This window comes from Tiliqua scincoides, chromosome 2, assembly GCF_035046505.1.
Source record: "Tiliqua scincoides isolate rTilSci1 chromosome 2, rTilSci1.hap2, whole genome shotgun sequence".
NCBI classification, from domain to species: Eukaryota; Metazoa; Chordata; class Lepidosauria; order Squamata; family Scincidae; genus Tiliqua; species Tiliqua scincoides.
In genome coordinates this window covers 105,891,024-105,909,575 of record NC_089822.1, presented here as the reverse complement: position 1 = coordinate 105,909,575, position 18,552 = coordinate 105,891,024, and the positions used below count along the sequence as shown (strand labels likewise).

The 18,552-nt window shown below is 44.3% G+C and overlaps 1 protein-coding gene across 1 annotated transcript in view; it reads right to left on the bottom strand.

Annotated features, from left to right (window-relative positions):
- Positions 1-5,736: 5,736 nt before the first annotated feature.
- LOC136641219 (tumor necrosis factor receptor superfamily member 1A-like) overlaps positions 5,737-18,552 on the bottom strand; it is a 37,857-nt gene continuing 25,041 nt past the window's right edge. The window contains exons 8-10 of the mRNA XM_066616912.1: positions 15,807-15,847; positions 14,623-14,773; positions 5,737-7,218 (exon numbers count right to left, since the gene is read on the bottom strand). Coding sequence (XP_066473009.1) covers positions 6,950-7,218; positions 14,623-14,773; positions 15,807-15,847 — 461 coding nt within the window. The 3' untranslated portion in view covers positions 5,737-6,949. The remainder of the gene's footprint in view (positions 7,219-14,622; positions 14,774-15,806; positions 15,848-18,552) is intronic.

Genomic DNA, 18,552 nt, shown 5'->3' with positions numbered 1-18,552 from the left:
GTCAGCTGCTATCTGTATCTCGGAACAGAGCTGGAGCCAGTAGTCATTAGCACATCTCCTGGCAGTCTGTTTTAGAATTCTAAAACAGTCAAAGGTCAAAGTCAAAGGCAGTCAAAGCTTTTAGAATTCTTTAAATTATTATTATTTATTATTATTTTATTAATTTGTACCCTGCCTTTTTGCCCAACGGGCACACAAGGTGGCTTACATCATTAAAAAAAAATATAACATTAAAAACAATTAACAGCAATTTACATAATTAAAAAATCTAAAAACAAACAAACAAACCCCGTGGAATTTTCATATAAAAGCAAGAACGCCAGCCAGCCTGTCAACAATTAAAAGCTTTTTGAAATAAAAAGGTCTTTGGGTAGTGAAGACCAGAAGAGTCTTTGAAGAGCTCCAGAAGGATCTCTCCAAACTGGGAGACTGGGCAGCAAAATGGCAGATGCATTTCAATGTAAGTAAGTGTAAAGTCACACACATTGGGGCAAAGAATCAAAACTTTACATATAGGCTAATGGGTTCTGAGCTGTCTGACAGATCTTGGGGTGCTGGTGGACAGGTCGATGAAAGTGTCAACCCAATGTGCGGCAGCAGTGAAGAGGGCTATTTCCATGCTTAGGATCATTAGGAAAGGCATTGAGAATAAGACAGCTAATATTGTAATGCCATTGTACAAATTGATGGTAAGGCCACACCTGGAGTATTGCGTCCAGTTCTGGTCACCACATCTCAAAAAGGATATAGTGGAGATGGAAAAGGTGCAAAAGAGAGCAACCAAAATTATTACTGGGCTGGGACAACTTCCCTATGAGGAAAGGCTACAAAGTTTGGGCCTCTTCAGTCTAGAAAAGAGGCACCTGAGGGGAGACATGATTGAAACATACAAAATCATGCAGGGTGTGGACAGAGTGGATAGAGAGTCGCTCTTTTCCCTCTCACATAACACCAGAACCAGGGGACATCCATGAAAGTTGAGTGTTGGGAGAGTTAGGACAGACAGAAGAAAATATTTCTTTACCCAGAATGTAATTAGTTTGTGAAACTCCTTGCCACAGGATGTAGTGATGGCATCTTGCCTGGATGCCTTTAAGAGGGGATTGGACAAATTTCTGGAGGAAAAGTTCATTACGTGTTACAAGTCATGGTAGGTATGAGGTAGGCTGCCTCCAATTGTCAGATCCAGGGAAGAGCACCAGGATGCAGGTTGTGTCTGTTGTCTTGTGTGCTCCCTTGGGCATTTGGTGGGCCACTGTGAGATACAAGAAGCTGGACTAGATGGGCCCTTGGCCTGATCCAGTGGGGCTCTTCTTATGTTCTTATAGTGAAGAAGCTGTGCTGCAACTTTGGACTGTCTGAAATATTTTATTTTGCAAAGGTATTCATAAAGACCATAAACAATATTACTTTACTATTTAATGTAAACACAAATCAGCTCAACTATTGATTACACTAGGCTACAGGATACTTACAGTGTTGGATATGGTAAATTATTACAGTTGCAGTGCTCAGAATTATGGCCTTACAACTGTCTGTTTTGGCTAATACAGGCTAAATACCAATTCATTTTGCACATTATCTTTCATTTTCCTCCGATAATAAATTGGGGAGTTTAAAGGAGCTAGTTGTAATTTAGAAGGTGCTAGTGAATTTAGACATATTTTCCACTTTGCCAGCGTTGCTTCTGTATATGGATTTTCCGCGCCCTCTAAGATATTTTTAGCAGGGGGAGAGTAACTGGCCTGCCTCACCTGAGCAGTGTCTCTTCTAGTGGCTGTCTGCTGGTGTTCTTTTGCACCTTTTAGATTGTGAGTCCTTTTGGGAGAGGGAGCTATTCATTATTTGATTTTTCTCTGTAAACCACTTTGTGAACTTCTTCATTGAAAATTGGTATATAAATATTGTTAATTTTTATCAGGTATAAGAGCAAAACACTATCACAAAATAGATTGCTTTTGGAAGTCTGTTGTTCCTGTTCTTGCTCAGGAGCTTGAATAATGGCAACCAGTTGTAATATATTTTCAGGATACCATTCTTTTTCTTGTGATTTAAGTTTGTGATTTTTTTGCCATTATAAGACCATTCAGTGTGGTAGCTAATATTCCGACAATCTAAAAACAGAAAATGAAAATTTTAAGTATCACTATACATGCACCATTGCATCTGTCATGTTGAACATTGATGTACTATATGTGAGAACTATAGCATGTTCTACTTTTTCCATTGTGAAAAATATACTCCTGCTTTGCCTAGTCACTACGTACTTTCATAAAGTGACAGTTGACTCAAAGAGAACAACTTTTCTGCTAACAGAACTGGCTATTCACAGGTTTAAAACTAAAGACAAATGCCTCTAATAGTTCAAAATCAGGCCTAGTGTACAGGCTGAGGGCACATCATATGGCCACCTTACCAAACCTAAGCATTCAGTGATCAAGCACTTGGCTCAACACTATTCAATTGTTTTCTGATTGTATGCTGTAGAACAGTAGTTCTCAAACATTTTAGCACCGGGACCCACTTTCTAGAATGAGAATCTGTCAGGACCCATAGGAAGTGATGTCATGACAGATGTGACATCAAGCAGGAAAATTTTTAATAATCCTAGGCTGTAATCCTACCCACACTTACCCAAGAGTAAGTCCAATTGACTATCATTGTTAAAAGCATATACGTAGTAGCCTGCTCCAAGTATAGATATGGAACATTTCCCCAAATGCAGTCACACATCATGGCAGCATCAAGTCCAATATATTCAAAATAAAATACTGAAATGAATGGAGACCCACCTGAAATTGACTCATGACCCACCTGGTGGGTCCCAACCCACAGTTTGAGAAACACTGCTGTAGAATATATTGTGCTTGTAAAACAAGAGTTAGATATTTTTCCAGACTGAAATAGTTGCATGTTTCATTAAAGCAAAATAAAAAAATTATGTTCAGACAAGTCCAAAGTGTCTGAAGCAATCAGCAAACCACATTTTAGAGATAGTATCTGAACCAGAACAGTTAATGTATGGAGTTGAAATGAAATTCGAAGTTTTTAGTGATCCAACTCCCTGATAAGTTTTTCATACACCATAAAATTTCAGTATAAGCTGAAGACATTGTGATAGATATCAGCTACAAAGGGAAGACCAGTGTGACCTAGCTTGCATGTGTTAATTTAATGCTGTTGCAGTTTAGTGTAAGCTGCCACAAGGACAATCTTCTAAATAAAAATTGAGTTTGTTTTTTAATAGCCTGAAATATTATTTTGTTTAGCTATTTGATGCGATGCAACAACCATTAGAAAAATGCTTAGTGTGGATGGGAGAGCTCTTTCGAGCACATGAAAAGTGCTTGCTGGAGTTCTGCCCGCACAGCTGAGCCTCTTATCATTGCTTGTTGCGTTGTGGGTCTTACTGCCAGACAGCAGGGCTCAGAGGGTCATGTATGAACCACCAAACACCACCTCAAGTACTACTGGTGGTATGATAACCAATGGTTGAGGAACACTGTGTGAGAGGCAGAGGATTCCTTTTGGATATAACATTTTAGTTTGTGCCACTTTAATACAACTATTTCTAAAAATATCACAGGAAAGTCCTGAGCCCAATAAAGCCAAAATGACGACAATAAACAGTGTGTAGCCATGCAAAATCATCAGAAAGCTTGCCAAACATGAAACAGCTTTACAATTTACAACTGTTTATTGAATGCTAAAGCTCAGTAGAGGAGTTCATTGGTATATTTAACTATGAAGTACAGCACCCTTAGGCTTGGGGTCATTAGCCTCACGCATGCTCTGTCATTGGTTCTTCTGGGCATATTTACTTCAAGTTTGACATTTCAGGAGTTTTGCAAGTGGGTGGAGAAATTTCTTGTATCTGTATTCTTGTACAGTCTCTCTCCTGTAGTCCTGACTGGTCCTTCTCAGTTCTGGAGGTGATTATATCCTTTCCCCAACCTCTGCTGTTTCATCTTGTCTCCACCACTTTTCCTTTGTCTTCCAAGCTGTTGCACTTCCCAGTGGCAACAGACTCTAGGACTAGAGCTCCCAACCCATGGTCCGTGGACCACTGGTGGTCCGCAGTGTCCCCCCAGGTGGTCTGCAACCTCTCTGGTGAAAAAAAGGAAAAAATGCCCTTCCAGGCAGAAAAAAGAGCCTCTGCAGCGCCAGCAGCCAATCAGAGCAGCTCAGAGCCAATCAGAGCATAGCCTTTCTCTGTCTCCTTCCTCCCCCCGCCACTTCCCTTCCCTCCTTCTCTGTGAGTGCCCAGACAACTAAAAAAGTGAAGCGCAGGCACCTTGTAAGGTGTGCGCGCATTTGTGCAGCCTCCTGGCTCAGCTGCATGCAGAGGAGAGGTGCCCCACTGCCCACTGCCTCCAGCCCTTGACCCTGTGCCTTCAGGTGAGCCCTGGCAGCCTGGTTTCAGATCTGGAGTCAGATCAGGACTCCAGCCAGCCTGGGAAGTCCCTTTTGTGGGTGGGCAGGGGGGGGAGAGAGGAGGGGAAGGAATGGGAGTAATGAGAAGGAGCAGGCTCCCAAAGGCATGGCTGGCTGGCGTTTCCCTGGGAGTGAGTTTCTCTGGATATGATTTCCCTGGGAGTGCAGACTCCAGCTGGCCAGGGAACACAGAGGAAGGGAGTTGGAGGCAGTGTGGCAGCAGGAGAGGGGAGAAACAATATGCTCAACCCCCAGCCCTAGTATCACCTCCCCAGTTGGCAGAATTGGGCCTCTTGGATGTGCTCTTCTAATGCCCAGGGGTGGAGCAAGGGATCCAGGCAACCAGGTTTTTGCACCCCTTTTGGAGAAGGAAACAGGCAGCATCTCTGCTGTCTTACTGCAAGCTGCCCACCTGGGGAGAAGCAATTCCAGAAGTTGCAGAAGAGGCACCACCATAGCCAAGTACAGCAGGTGTAACCCCTGACTTTTCCTCCTCAGAGAGCAGCAGCAGCAGCTTTGTCCATGGGGAGCCCTCCCCCACCCCACACTTGGCCAGTTCCCCTATTTCCTCAGATTGCAATCCTATGCATGCTTACCTTGGATTAAGCCCCATTGACTATAATGGGACTTACTTCTGAGTAGACATATATAATCCCCTTATGCTTACCCTCTCCCTTTTTGAGATGTTTTTCCACTTAAAAGAGGCAAGGGCTGTGCCTAATGTGGTTTGGTGTGGGGGAAAAGAGAATGGATTGAATTGGGTGGGTATGAAAACCTCTGAGTTGGGGGGAATTATTTTGTGTTCCATGTATTCCATGTAAACCCAAGACCTTCACAGCTAGTGAAGCAAATGCACGCACAACCTCATGTTGGCAACCTTGTTGGCAACCTTCAGTCTCGAAAGACTATGGTATCGCGCTCTGAAAGGTGGTTCTGGAACAGCGTCTAGTGTGGCTGAAAAGGCCAATTAGGGAGTGAACCGAATCGCACAACCATCACATTAATTATTAAATAATCTTCTTATGCATTACAAATTTAATTGTATTTTTTGTGTGCGAGGGTGGGGGGGGGGTTGCATGTGGTCCCTGCCATCTCCAAATTTTACCTTAGTGATCCCTGAGCTCCTAAAGGTTGGGAACCACTGCTCTAGGAAGAGAAAGCTTCAGTGGGGAAAAAAAAATCAAGCTGGCTGAAGGCTACCCTCTTTATCAAATTGTTTGAGATACTGTACTGAAATTTAAAGAGAATAGTTTTGTCTCTCTCAAACACACACAAGAATCAGAAACAGCTAATTTCCTTTTCTCTGGTTTTAATTTGTAAAACAAATTTACCTCTTTATTAGCAAAAAAAATCTATTCAAGATGTGTACATTTGTAAAAAGGATCACTAAGTCTGCAGCATTTATTCAGAAAGACTTTTTAGATAAACTGCATACGAACATATGACAAGAATATTTTGTTTTTAATATTCAAAATGATATCGCCTGACATGAACAAAAACCGTGAATATACAGTATTTCATATGAGAATGCCAAGGGCTAAACTTGGGACCTTTTGCACTGTGTGCTCTACCACCATGGACCATCAGAAGGAGATATTTTAGCCTCTTATCCCACAAAGCCAATTAACATTCCCTCTGAACTGATATTTTTAACATTTATCATTATTGACATCTATGAGAACTACCATTCTGAGGCAAATAGCATTATTGTCAGAACCATGGCAAAGGCCAATTTCCCCCTTCCCAGATCCAAGGTCCAAATTCTGATCCAACACCCACCCAGTTTCATTTTAAGCTTTAAAAAAGTACATGCACACTGTGTAGGGCAAAACAACACACTTAATGTAACGTACAGTTCAAAAATTTAAAAAGCAAAGATATTCTACAAGTTTACACTAGTTCAATGTAAACCAAACTGTCATGGCAGTTCTGTCCCCACTACTGGGGATTTAATTTTCAGCCCAGCGCTAACCAACCAACCACTACGCAGCCCCAAGGTAAGAGAAAAATGTTTTCTTACCTTGAGGAGGCCTTCACGACTGCCTCCTACCACAGGATGCAGAGCAGCCCTGTTGGAAAGTTGGTTAAGATTGGGCTGTTAGTATGGAAGCTAAATCTTTTCTGACTTCCCAAAACCTCTTAGAGGTACTTTATAAAATGATTTGCTTCCAGCCTCAACAAGCAAGAGTCTAAACACACACAAAAGCAAAACAGGGTTTTAAATTAGTTTTGGAAGGAGGACGTGGATGATAGGAATGAAAATGAGAGCATATACTACTGCACAGGTATGTGTAACTGCTTGAATATTCAGCAATTGATGCAGGACAACTTAATGGGTAAACTGAATACATTTAAAAGCATCACTGAGGAAGCAATACAACGTGTGCAAGTCCTATTTTTGGTGTAATGGATTGTATAATCCTATGACCACTTGGTGTTGCAGTCATCAAGACAGGAACATTCATATGAATGAGTTCTAATGGTCCTCAGAGAGGAGGCAAGCAAGTTGGAGCATCTAGGGCAGCTTTGGCAAAACTTCCTGAATAGCCTCACTGCAGCCACTCAGTTCCATTTGGTTGAGAATGCAACTGATGCGCTCCACAGTAGCACCACGACCTGCCTGCAGCCTCCATTGTCTCAGCATTTCATACTGTCCGTCTCGTATGTGCTTGTGCTCCATCTCAGTTCTTTCTATTGTGTTTTCAGTCAGCCCCAGGCGCCGCACAAATTCCTTCCACCGGGACACTGGTACATGATCCACTATAGTATATAAAATTTCATGCCCTAGAAGAAAAATCAAATACGTGAATGTGATTTTTTTTCCTGCCATCAATATTTGGTCTATGACCTACCAAGGGTCAAAGCAACAAAATCTTGAGCAACACTCTGAGAAATACATAAAGATACTTCCCCGTGGCACCTGTCAATCCTGTTTTGTGGGATTCTTTTCAGCTTGTAGAACCTGAGGATGTGGACAGGATCCTTTGGAGTGTGAGGCCATCCACCTGCCCGCTGGATCTGTGCCCAGCATGGCTGGTTAGATCTGCCTGGGAGGGACTGGCCGAGTGGACAGAGAGGGTAGTAAATTCATCTTTGAGGGAGGGGCTGGTGCCTCTGGCATTAAAGCAAGCAATGGTTTGCCCCCTCCTGAAAAAACCCTCTCTGGACCCCTCTATATTGGATAATTATCGGCCAGTCTCGAACCTCCCGTTTCTGGGCAAAGTGATCGAGCGGGTGGTGGCGTCTCAGCTCCAGAGGATCCTGGATGAAGCGGATTATCTGGATCCCATTCAATCTGGCTTCAGGCCTGGCTTCGGGATGGAGACAACAACAACAACAACAACAGTATTTATATACCGCTTTTCAACAAAAAGTTCACAAAGCGGTTTACAGAGAAAATCAAATATCTAATGGCTCCCTGTCCCAAAAGGGCTCACAATCTAAAAAGATGCAAAGGAATACCAGCAGACAGCCACTAGAACAGACAGTGCTGGGGTGAGGTGGGCCAGTTACTCTCCCCCTGCTAAATAAAAGAGGAGCACCCACTTGAAAAAGTGCCTCTTACCCAGTTAGCAGGGGTTCACCAGACGGCCTTCGTGGATGACCTACGCTGAGGGCTCGACGGAGGGAGTGCATCCTTGCTAGGCCTTTTGAACCTCTCAATGGCTTTCGACATCATTGACCATGGTGTCCTTCTGGGACAGTTGGCTGAGGTGGGGATTGGGGGCACTGTTTTGCAGTGGTTCCGGTCCTTCTTGGTTGACAGGTCCCAGATGGTGGTATTGGGGGACTCCTGTTCGGCACCCTGGCCCTTGAGGTATGGGGTGCCACAGGGTTCTGTATTGTCCCCCATGTTGTTTAACATCTACACGAAACCACTGGGAGAGGTCATCTGGGGATTTGGAGTTGGGTGCCATCAGTATGCTGATGACACTCAGCTCTTATCTCTCCTTTCCACCTGACTCCAGGGTGGCTGTCTCTGTCCTGGAGCGTTGCCTGGAGGCAGTTAGGATCTGGATGAGGGCGAACAAGCTGAGATTAAATCCGGGCAAGAAAGAGGTCCCCCTGGTGCAGAAATCCACGATGCGAGTGCTGGACTATCGCCCTGCTCTGAATGGGGATGCACTCCCCCTGAAAGAGCAGGTTCACAGCTTGGGGTTCTCCTGGACTCGCAGCTCCTCCTGGATGTCCAGGTGTTGACTGTGGCCAGGGGTGCTTTTGCCCAGCTTCGACTGGTGCGCCTGCTGCGGCCGTACCTGTCTCCGACGGATCTGGCCACGGTGGTCCATGCCATAGTGACATCAAGATTAGATTATTCTAACACGCTCTATGTGGGGCTGCCCCTGAAGACGGTCCGGAAGCTACAACTAGTGCAGAATGCAGCGGCTCGGGTAGTTGCTGAGGGTCGGCATTTGACTCCATCACACTGCTACTCCGGCGGCTGCACTGGCTGCCCATTTGTTTCCGGGCTGAATTCAAGGTGCTGGTTATGAACTTTAAAGCCCTAAACGGCTTGGGACCAGCGTATTTGAGAGACCGCCTTCTTCCGTATAATCCAGTCCGTTCTCTAAGGTCATCAGAAGGGGCCCTGTTGGTTGTGCCGTCATTGAGAGTGGTGAAGGGAATGGCGGCCAGAAACAGGGCATTTTCGGTGGTGGCACCTGCACTATGGAATTTCCTCCCCTCTGAATTGAGAGCAGCTTCCTCACTATTAACGTTTCAGCAGGGCCTGAAGACTTTTTTATTCAGGAAAGCCTTCGAGGCACTATAAGGGCTGTTTTTATAAATTTATAAATTATGTCTTTTACTGCTTGCTTTCAATCTGCTGCTATGTATTTATGTATTTTATCTTGTTTTAATTGTTTTGTATTTAAGTGTTTTGTATTTTTAATGTTTATCTGTTGCCTTGTATTTTAACTTGATTGTTAGCTGCCTTGGGTGCCCTTCAGGGAGAAAGGCGGAATACAAATCTAATAAAATAAATAAATAAATACTTCCATCACTACTCTTTCAGAACAACATGTTATAACCCTTGATTACCGTATTTTTCGCTCCATAAGACGCACCTGACCATAAGACGCACCTAGTTTTTAGGTGAGAAAAACAAGGAAAAAATATTCTGAACCAAATAGTGTAATAAAATATTTAATAAACTATAACAGAATAACATTTGAACCATGTAAAGTGAACAGCAGTCAACAGTGGCATTAAGAACCATTATCACTGTCATTAACAAATGGAGAGACTTAAAGGTTTGAGCACTCTAGTTTTCTGGAAACACCAAGAACTCAGCATCGCTAGAGTCAGAATTTATGAAGCTCACAAAAGCAGGTGCACACAAATAGGGGATCACATTATCTTTCTGCTACAATGATGTTCTGCCAAATTCCAATCCACTGGGCCTCGTGCCCGCTTAAGGCTGATCAGTCCCCCTTGTGCAACTCACCAGTGCAGCAAGCAAAAATGAGTCCAGTTCCAGTCCACAGATGCCAAGTAAATCAGTCCCATCATTCAGAGTTACCAAATCAGAGTCCAGAGCCAATAAGCCAAATTACAGTCCAAAGTCAGGTTCCAGGTAGGTCAGTTAAATCCATCAGGGTATCCAAGTCCAGTCACAATCCACAGTCAGATTCCAAATTCAATAAACCCAGTCAGTCTCCTCCCCTACCTCCAACCTACACTCCTTCAAAACCCACAAACCCTTTCTGCCTCTGGTACTCCTTATATCCCTGAGGGCCCTATTGCCTTCCAGTGACTGCAGCTGTGCAGCACACTCTGCTGGATGCCCAGGCCTTACCCTTAAAGGGGCCACTGCTGACATCACATCTACCTCCTCACCAGATCTTCCTGGATTCCAATACAAGGGGGGGGGAGCAGATCTCTATACAGACCAGTGCAAAAACAGGGGAAAGGTGTGGGGGAGGTAAGATCTTTGTATAGGCATCACAGCAAGACCAGTGCAAAACCCCTTGCACACAGAACCAACAGATGGAAGTGGGGGGGGGTGCAGATCTCCATACATACCAGTGCAAAAGCAGGGGAAAAGTGTGGGGGAGGTAAGATCTCTGTATAGGCATCACAGCAAGACCAGTGCAAAACCCCTTGCACACAGAACCAACAGATGGAAGTGGGGGGGGGCGCAGATCTCCATACATAGCAGTGCAAAAGCAGGGGAAAAGTGTGGGGCAGGTAAGATCTCTGTATAGGCATCACAGCAAGACCATTGCAAAACCCCTTGCACACAGAACCAACAGATGGAAGTGGGGGGGGGGTGCAGATCTCCATACATACCAGTGCAAAAGCAGGGGAAAAGTGTGGGGCAGGTAAGATCTCTGTATAGGCATCACAGCAAGACCATTGCAAAACCCCTTGCACACAGAACCAACAGATGGAAGTGGGGGGGGGGTGCAGATCTCCATACATACCAGTGCAAAAGCAGGGGAAAAGTGTGGGGCAGGTAAGATCTCTGTATAGACATCACAGCAAGACCATTGCAAAACCCCTTGCACACAGAACCAACAGATGGAAGTGGGGGGGGGTGCAGATCTCCATACATAGCAGTGCAAAAGCAGGGGAAAAGTGTGGGGCAGGTAAGATCTCTGTATAGACATCACAGCAAGACCATTGCAAAACCCCTTGCACACAGAACCAACAGATGGAAGTGGGGGGGGGTGCAGATCTCCATACATACCAGTGCAAAAGCAGGGGAAAAGTGTGGGGCAGGTAAGATCTCTGTATAGACATCACAGCAAGACCATTGCAAAACCCCTTGCACACAGAACCAACAGATGGAAGTGGGGGGGGGGGCGCAGATCTCCATACATAGCAGTGCAAAAGCAGGGGAAAAGTGTGGGGCAGGTAAGATCTCTGTATAGGCATCACAGCAAGACCATTGCAAAACCCCTTGCACATAGAACCAACAGATGGAAGTGGGGGGGGGTGCAGATCTCCATACATACCAGTGCAAAAGCAGGGGAAAGGTAAGTCAGCCCCAGTAGAGCCAATGGGGCTCACTCCCAGGGATGAGTGGATGGGAGAAAAGCCTGCCAGCGCCTCCTCTCCCAGGGAGGAGCCCGTCTCAGTCCCTGGGCTCCCTGGACTCACTCCCTAGGCTCGCTCCCTGGGCTCACAAGCCTGCCAGGGGCTCACTCCTAGGGATGCGTGGACAGGAGAGAAGCCCGCGATTGACTCATTTCGCCTGGAGATGGACTGGCAGCTCGAGGATCGACATAATGAGCACCCCTGCTCTAGGGGCTTGCTCAGCAAGACTGCCATCCCACCCACGCTTTCCTGGGAGTGAGCCCCAGTGACTCTGAGACTTACTTCTGAGTAGACACATGGGCTTTCGCAGCGAGCCTGCCATCCCCCCCCTTTCCTGGGAGTGAGTCCCAGTGACTCTGAGACTTACTTCTGAGTAGACACATGGGCTTTCGCAGCGAGCCTGCCATCCCACCCACCCACCCCCGCTTTCCTGGGAGTGAACCCCAGTGACTCTGAGGCTTACTTCTGAGTAGACACGCGGGCTTGCTCAGCAAGACTGCCACCCCACCCACGCTTTCCTGGGAAGCGGAGCCGAGCAGAGCGGGCAGGGGGCGGGGCCAGGGGCGGAGTTTTTTTTTTTTTTTTTTTTTGCAGTATTCGCTCCATAAGACGCACACACTTTTCCCCCCACTTTTTGGGGGGGAAAAAGTGCGTCTTATAGAGCGAAAAATACGGTACACAATAAAGGATATCAAGTAAGGCATTCAAAATGCCTTGCATGTACCCAAACTGCAGTTAAATGTCTGTTGCCATGGCTTGGCATGATATACGAATCGAAGAGTCACAAATAAGTATCAGACATCATGGCATGAAGTAGGTTTGCAAATTGTTGTCAAACCACAGTTTGCGCAAATATGTCGATATGAACAGACAAACCATAGTGATAGTCATCAGTCCACCTCCAGAGTGCTGAACTTATGAAATTGAAAGGACAGAAGATGAAAACAAACAAGCAGCTCTTAACTACTGTTTGCCTGCAATATGTTGGAAAGCTATGGTGTGGTATCTGAATTGTCCTACTTGCAATTTCACCCCTTCCAAATACAGGTGGGACCTCAGTATCTACTGATTTGACTCCCCACTGATACCAAGGTCCACCTTTAAATGCCTTGGAACATGGGAAAAAAAGAACCAAAACCCCATTTCTTACCTTGCAACGATACTGGTTGTAAGCTTCTCAGAGTTAAAGACAGCTTTAAAGACCTATTTCTGGGTTTCTTATTCCTCTACTGTCACCCCAGAATGCACTGGTATAGACTACCACATTTTCACTAGAAGGGGTGAATAATGGAAGCTAGTAATGGAATATAATTTCATTTCATTAGATTCCATTATTTACGCCATCTAGTGGGTGAATGCCTGTTGGCATCCTTCAGTCTCGGAAGACTATGGTGGCACGCTCTGAATGGTGGTTTTGGAACAGAGTGTCCTCTCCAGTGCGCGAAGCCTGGGTAAGGTAGATATGGAGGATAGGCTGTTACCCATGCAGCAAATCCCCCCTCTCCTCGTCGCTGAAATGATCCAATGGAAAGGCAGAGGCCAATACGGTTGGTTCCAGCGGCGTCTCAGGAGTTGCCAGAACGTGACTGTGTTCAGCCATGAACTGCCTCAGGGACTCCGGCTCCGGATTTTGCCTCGAGGTTGACTCCTGAAGCCTTTTCCATAACTGGATATAGCCAAAAGGCAGTGGAGGTTTGGGATCAGAGTTTTCCTTCTCTCAGATGAGCTGCTTTCCCAGGCTGACGAGTCCCATCTACCCGGTGGCTGTTTAGTCGCCTCTTACGACAAGTACAGCCAAACCGAGGGCCTATTCTTATCCCCAGCCCACAGGGGTAAATGCAGTATAGTGTTTATACCAATGCGTTCTGAGGCAACAATGAAGGAGCAAGAAACCTGGAAGTGGGTCTTTAAAGCTATTTTTCCACTGATCCAATGATTTCTTTTTATCCACTTTTTATCCAGAAAGGAACCCCAGTGGATACTGAGGCATGACCTCTACCTAATAGTGCCTCTGCTGCACTCCTGCTACTATTTATCCACTGGCACACAGGTCATTATACTATTAACTGATTTGATTGGGGAGGGGGGAGAAGAAGAGGGGTGGGTTCTCAGGAGAGGGGGCAGAAGGACAGCCCCACAATTCATTCCATTTTTTAAGACTGCTCAATGACAAAGCTCTTTGATCAAGTTTTAAATAAGTCAATCTTAAAATTTTATTATCAAATCTAAACATATATATATATCTCTAGATTAAAATTTAAAACTGACATTTCTCCAGCTTAATTCATTATAATTTATTTTTAATAAGATAGTTTTTGCCCATCTTCTAAATTTAGCAAAGATGAGCTCAGACAAAGAATATTTTAATTCTAGCACCTCCAATCTGACAGCTTTTTGACATGGGAAGGCAGTCACAATAGAGCAGGGGTGCCCAAACCCTTGCCCAGGGGCCACTTGCGGCCCTCAGGGACTCCCAAACCGGTGCATGCAGAGCTCCCAGTCTTCAAAGAGTCTCTGGCCCTCTGGAGACTTGCTGGAGCCTGTGCTGGCCCAATGCAACTGTTCTCAGTGTGAGGGCGAGTGTTTGCCCTCTCACGTGAGCTGTGGGATAAGGGCTCCCTCCACTGCTTGCTATTTCACATGTGTGATGCAGCAGGGGCAGCAAAGCAAAGGCTGACCTTGCTTTGTGCAAGGCCTTTTATAGGCCTTGAGCTATTGCAAGATCTTCATTTGTTTACATGTTCCATCTCTAATTTATGTAAATCCATTCTTTTCCCCTGGCCCCAGACACAGTGTCAGAGAGATGATGTGGCCCTCCTGCCAAAATGTTCAGAAAACCCCTGCAATGGAGCATGCCAGCAAGAGGAGGGACCCCATCACTGGAGAAGCAGCACCAAACTGAACATGGGATAGTCACACCTCTATTTATAATCATAATCCACCACATTAACTTTGGATACTTCAATGGGAAAACAAGGAAAGGGGTGAATAGGAAGTGCAAGTAATTTTTTCACTTGCCATTTCTATTTTTCTGTCACTCTGTAAACTATTTTCTTGGTGTTTCAATATGGCAACAGTACATGGAAGAGATGCATGAATCACAAATGTTCACCCCATTGTATTTGCTAGAAATGAAGCTGTACTCACAGTCTGGGATCTTCGACTCCCCTGCAGATTTTACACAGTCTGGTAGTTCTTGACTAGGTATCGACACCGATATGGCTCCCTGTGGCAACAATACTACTTTCTGATTTGGCTTCAGAAGGGAGTCACTTGTTTTATCCTCTTCTGCTGTAGTCTACGAAACAAGGGAGGTTATACATTTAAACTGAATTAATTGCCAACATCTAGTTGTAGCCTGGGAAGAACTCTGATACAGATTATCTCTCAGATAATCTTGGAGAAATACTTCTGCCATACATTATAATCTGGTGCAATTTTGCAAGAGAACACTTCAAAAATAAAAGAAACTATGAAGAGTTTGCATCTAATACTTGAAATGTATTTTGTCAAGGGCTCAAAGCACTCAGAGAAAAGACAACCCTATAGCTACTGAAACAATAAGCCTAGCCTAGCCTTAATAACAACAACAACAACAGGTATTTATATACTGCCTTTCTTGTTCTTTATTCAAGACTTTATTCAAGGCGGTTTACATAGGGAGGCTTTTATTTAAATCCCTTATTAAATAGAGATTTTTACAATTTGAAAGAAGGTTCTTTCTTTCAAGAACCACTACATTCAGGTGTTTCATTCCGATCTGGCTTCACATTCGCAGAGACTAAATGAACATACTTTTAAATACAACCCACTCTTTTCATACCTGTGCTTACTAGGTGCAAAAGAGGATGGGGTTAACTATGTAGCCCTCCAGTGGAAGAGGAGATTAAGCAAGTAAACCCCAATCTTTCTGTCCAACATTTTAAGTGGCAAAGACACTTATCTGTATCTGAACTCCTCCCATGTAGTGCCCAGCCAGGGAATCTATCACTTACCCTACACTATCATGCTTAAGCTTTAATTCCTAGATTTTTTCTCTTCTTTGTGCTCCTCAAAAGTCATTTAGATCAAAAGTTATCATAGAAGTATGTAAACTCTAATGAACAGTTCATCTATAGGAAGAGAAGGATTAACAAGCCAAGATATAGAAACCATCAAGATCTCAGAGCCTAAGGTCTTCTATCAACTCTACCCCTTCCTAACCCACAGTTCTAGAACATTTGGAAACTGTGAGCTAGCCATAAACTGCAAGGAAGAGATCTGACCTGGGTCCCACACACATATAGAGTTCAAGTTAAATGATGATCTTCAACAAAGCTTGCAACACTTACCTTTGGCACCGATTCTCCTGATTGCTGAACTGAAGCTGAAGCTAAAAATAAAAAGAAGAAATTAATCTTATAGCCAACAAATGAGAACTGAGCCACACCAAATGGTTAAAGCTCCCTTTCCCCATGACTGCAAGCATGGACCAGGTCATCTGTTATTTCTAGAGGGAGAAATTACATTACAGCTGAATCACCCCCCATTTGCCTCACAAGGGCCAATTATCATTTAGCCCAGGAGTGTCAAACATAAAGCCCGTGAGCCGAATGCAGCCCCCGGAAGCAATTTATCTGTCCCCCATGATAATTGGGCTCTCTCATATCTTGAAATTACGAGCAAGATTTGCACATTTTCTCCTCTGTCATTTGCAGCTAATGAGTTTCTATGAGAAAACAAAGTGCTTATTTCTGGCCGTCATCTGCTTAAACTATTTTTGTACAGTATTGCACATATGGAACAGGGATCAAATGTATACATACACCTGTGGGCTGGGCAAAAATGGTTTAATGTCATTTTTTGCTTAATGATGTCACTTCAGGCCTTTACCCGATGCCAAGAATGCAGTCTTTTGTATGAAATGAGTTTGACACCCCTGATTTAACCCCTTCCTCTCCAAGATCTGTGTTCTATAGCCAATTTCAGCAGCAGAGAAAAAGTCAAGGCAGTGAAGTCCCCTCCACTGGGGAACACCAGGACACACTAGGATACTGTCATTAAGCTTAAGCAAATATTCTTCTTTCATTTTCTCCTTTCCCCCATACTTCTTCAGTCATCTCTCTTGTGCAGTACTGGCACCAGGCTGCTATTGGACCTAGGGCAAGGCCCTGCACTGGGCTCCCCCCAGAACTTCCCTTGCACTCAAATGACATACTGGGTACTGTCACATGTTGCAATGAATGCCCCCCCCCTCATTTTTTTGGACATTTCTAATCCCCCAGGAACTTATATTATTATTATTATTAACAGTATTTATATACCGCTTCTCAACTAAAAGTTCACAAAGCGGTTTACAGAGAAAAATCAAATAACTAAACGGCTCCCTGTCCCAAAAAGGCTCACAATCTAAAAAGATGCAAATGAATACCAGCAGACTGCCACTAGACCAGACAGTGCTGGGGTGAGGTGGGCCAGTTACTCTCCCCCTGCTAAAAAAAGGAGCACCCAACTTGAAAAAGTGCCTCTTACCCAGTTAGCAGGGGTATATGTTATATGTTAATTTAGCAGCCTAAAAGCTACTAGGACATGCTCTTGTGATTGTCCTTTGTTTGAAAACACCATGCACAGGTAGCCATGTCCTTCTCTATGTTTGGGGTATCCAAGCTTCCTACTGAGATTGGCATGTTGTTTAAGAGTGTCATAAGAGTGTCAATTCCTATTCTCCATTTACCTATTCCTAAATTGATATGCCTTTTACTCAAGAGCCTTTGGTGAAAAATTCTCAAAAACTCCTTGAAATTGTAATTATACAATCTCAACTGCACTTCTTCTGTTCACATTCCTATGGACACTCTTAAACAACTCTAGAAGGTTAGTGAAGCATTAGCTACACTAATTCTCTTTCAACAAGCAGAGATTTTTTATCGGCCATTCGACAGGACTCTGATCCCTTTATTCAAATCAAATCCTTTGAAGGTTTTATTGGATACATTTTTAAGGCCCTGAGTACCAGGCCCATGTCAGTTAAGACATGCAGTGCTTTTGACAAAAAGGATTGGTTTGACAGTGAATGTAGGGATCTTAAGATGTGTATCAGGGCTTCTTATTTAGATTTTAGAAAGTACAACGACCCCAGTTGTTTAGTTAAACTCTCCATTCTCAAAAAACAACTCAGAGTTTTATTGACAGAGAAAAAGAAAAAGTTTGTTTTAACTCAATGGAACAAGCTGCATCAAGCGATTCAACACAAAAATAATAAACAATTTTGGGCGGTTGTAGCGGGTTCATGTAGATCAGAAACATACGACCCTGCTATTATCCCTTCGTCCACATGGGTTCAACACTTTACAGATCTTTTTTATGATAAGAGCAAATCGCCGGACACCAACTCAGACTTTACCTCTGTGGATCTGCCTATCTGGCCTCCTGTGACCCCTGATGAAATTAAAGAGCTAATTATGCAATTGAAGCCAGGGAAGGCCGCAGGGCCAGATGAAATACCACCTGAGCTTTTAAAAGGTGACACAGAATGGTGGGCCCAGTTACTTGCCCACTTTTTTACAATGATCGACAGCTCTGGCCTATTACCCAATGCCTGGCTTACAGCAACAGTCGTGCCTATTCATAAAAAGGTGACCCTACCATACCAGGAAACTTTCGGCCTGTTAGTTTGCTTTCTGTACTAGGTAAGATCTATGCTAAATATCTTTGCAATAAACTCACTCTCTGGGTTACTTCGCAAGGCATCTTAGACCCCGAGCAATCTGGCTTCTGTCGGGGCAAATCAACTTTGGATAATTGCCTGATCCTGTCTCATCTGGCCTATAAGCAGGTCAGGATATGTAAGGCTCGTCTTTATGTAGCCTTCCTTGATTTGAAAGGTGCCTTTGATTCTGTGGATAGGAAGCTTCTTTGGGCCAAGTTGGAAGACATGGGGATTGATAAAAGATTACTGCTGCTGATTAGGTCCCTCCATCTAAATACCTCGTGCAGGGTTAGATGCTCCTGGAGGGGGAATCTAACTCACTCCATCATCACTAACAAAGGGGTCAAACAGGGCTGTGTCTTGGCCCCCATGCTTTTCAATCTATTTCT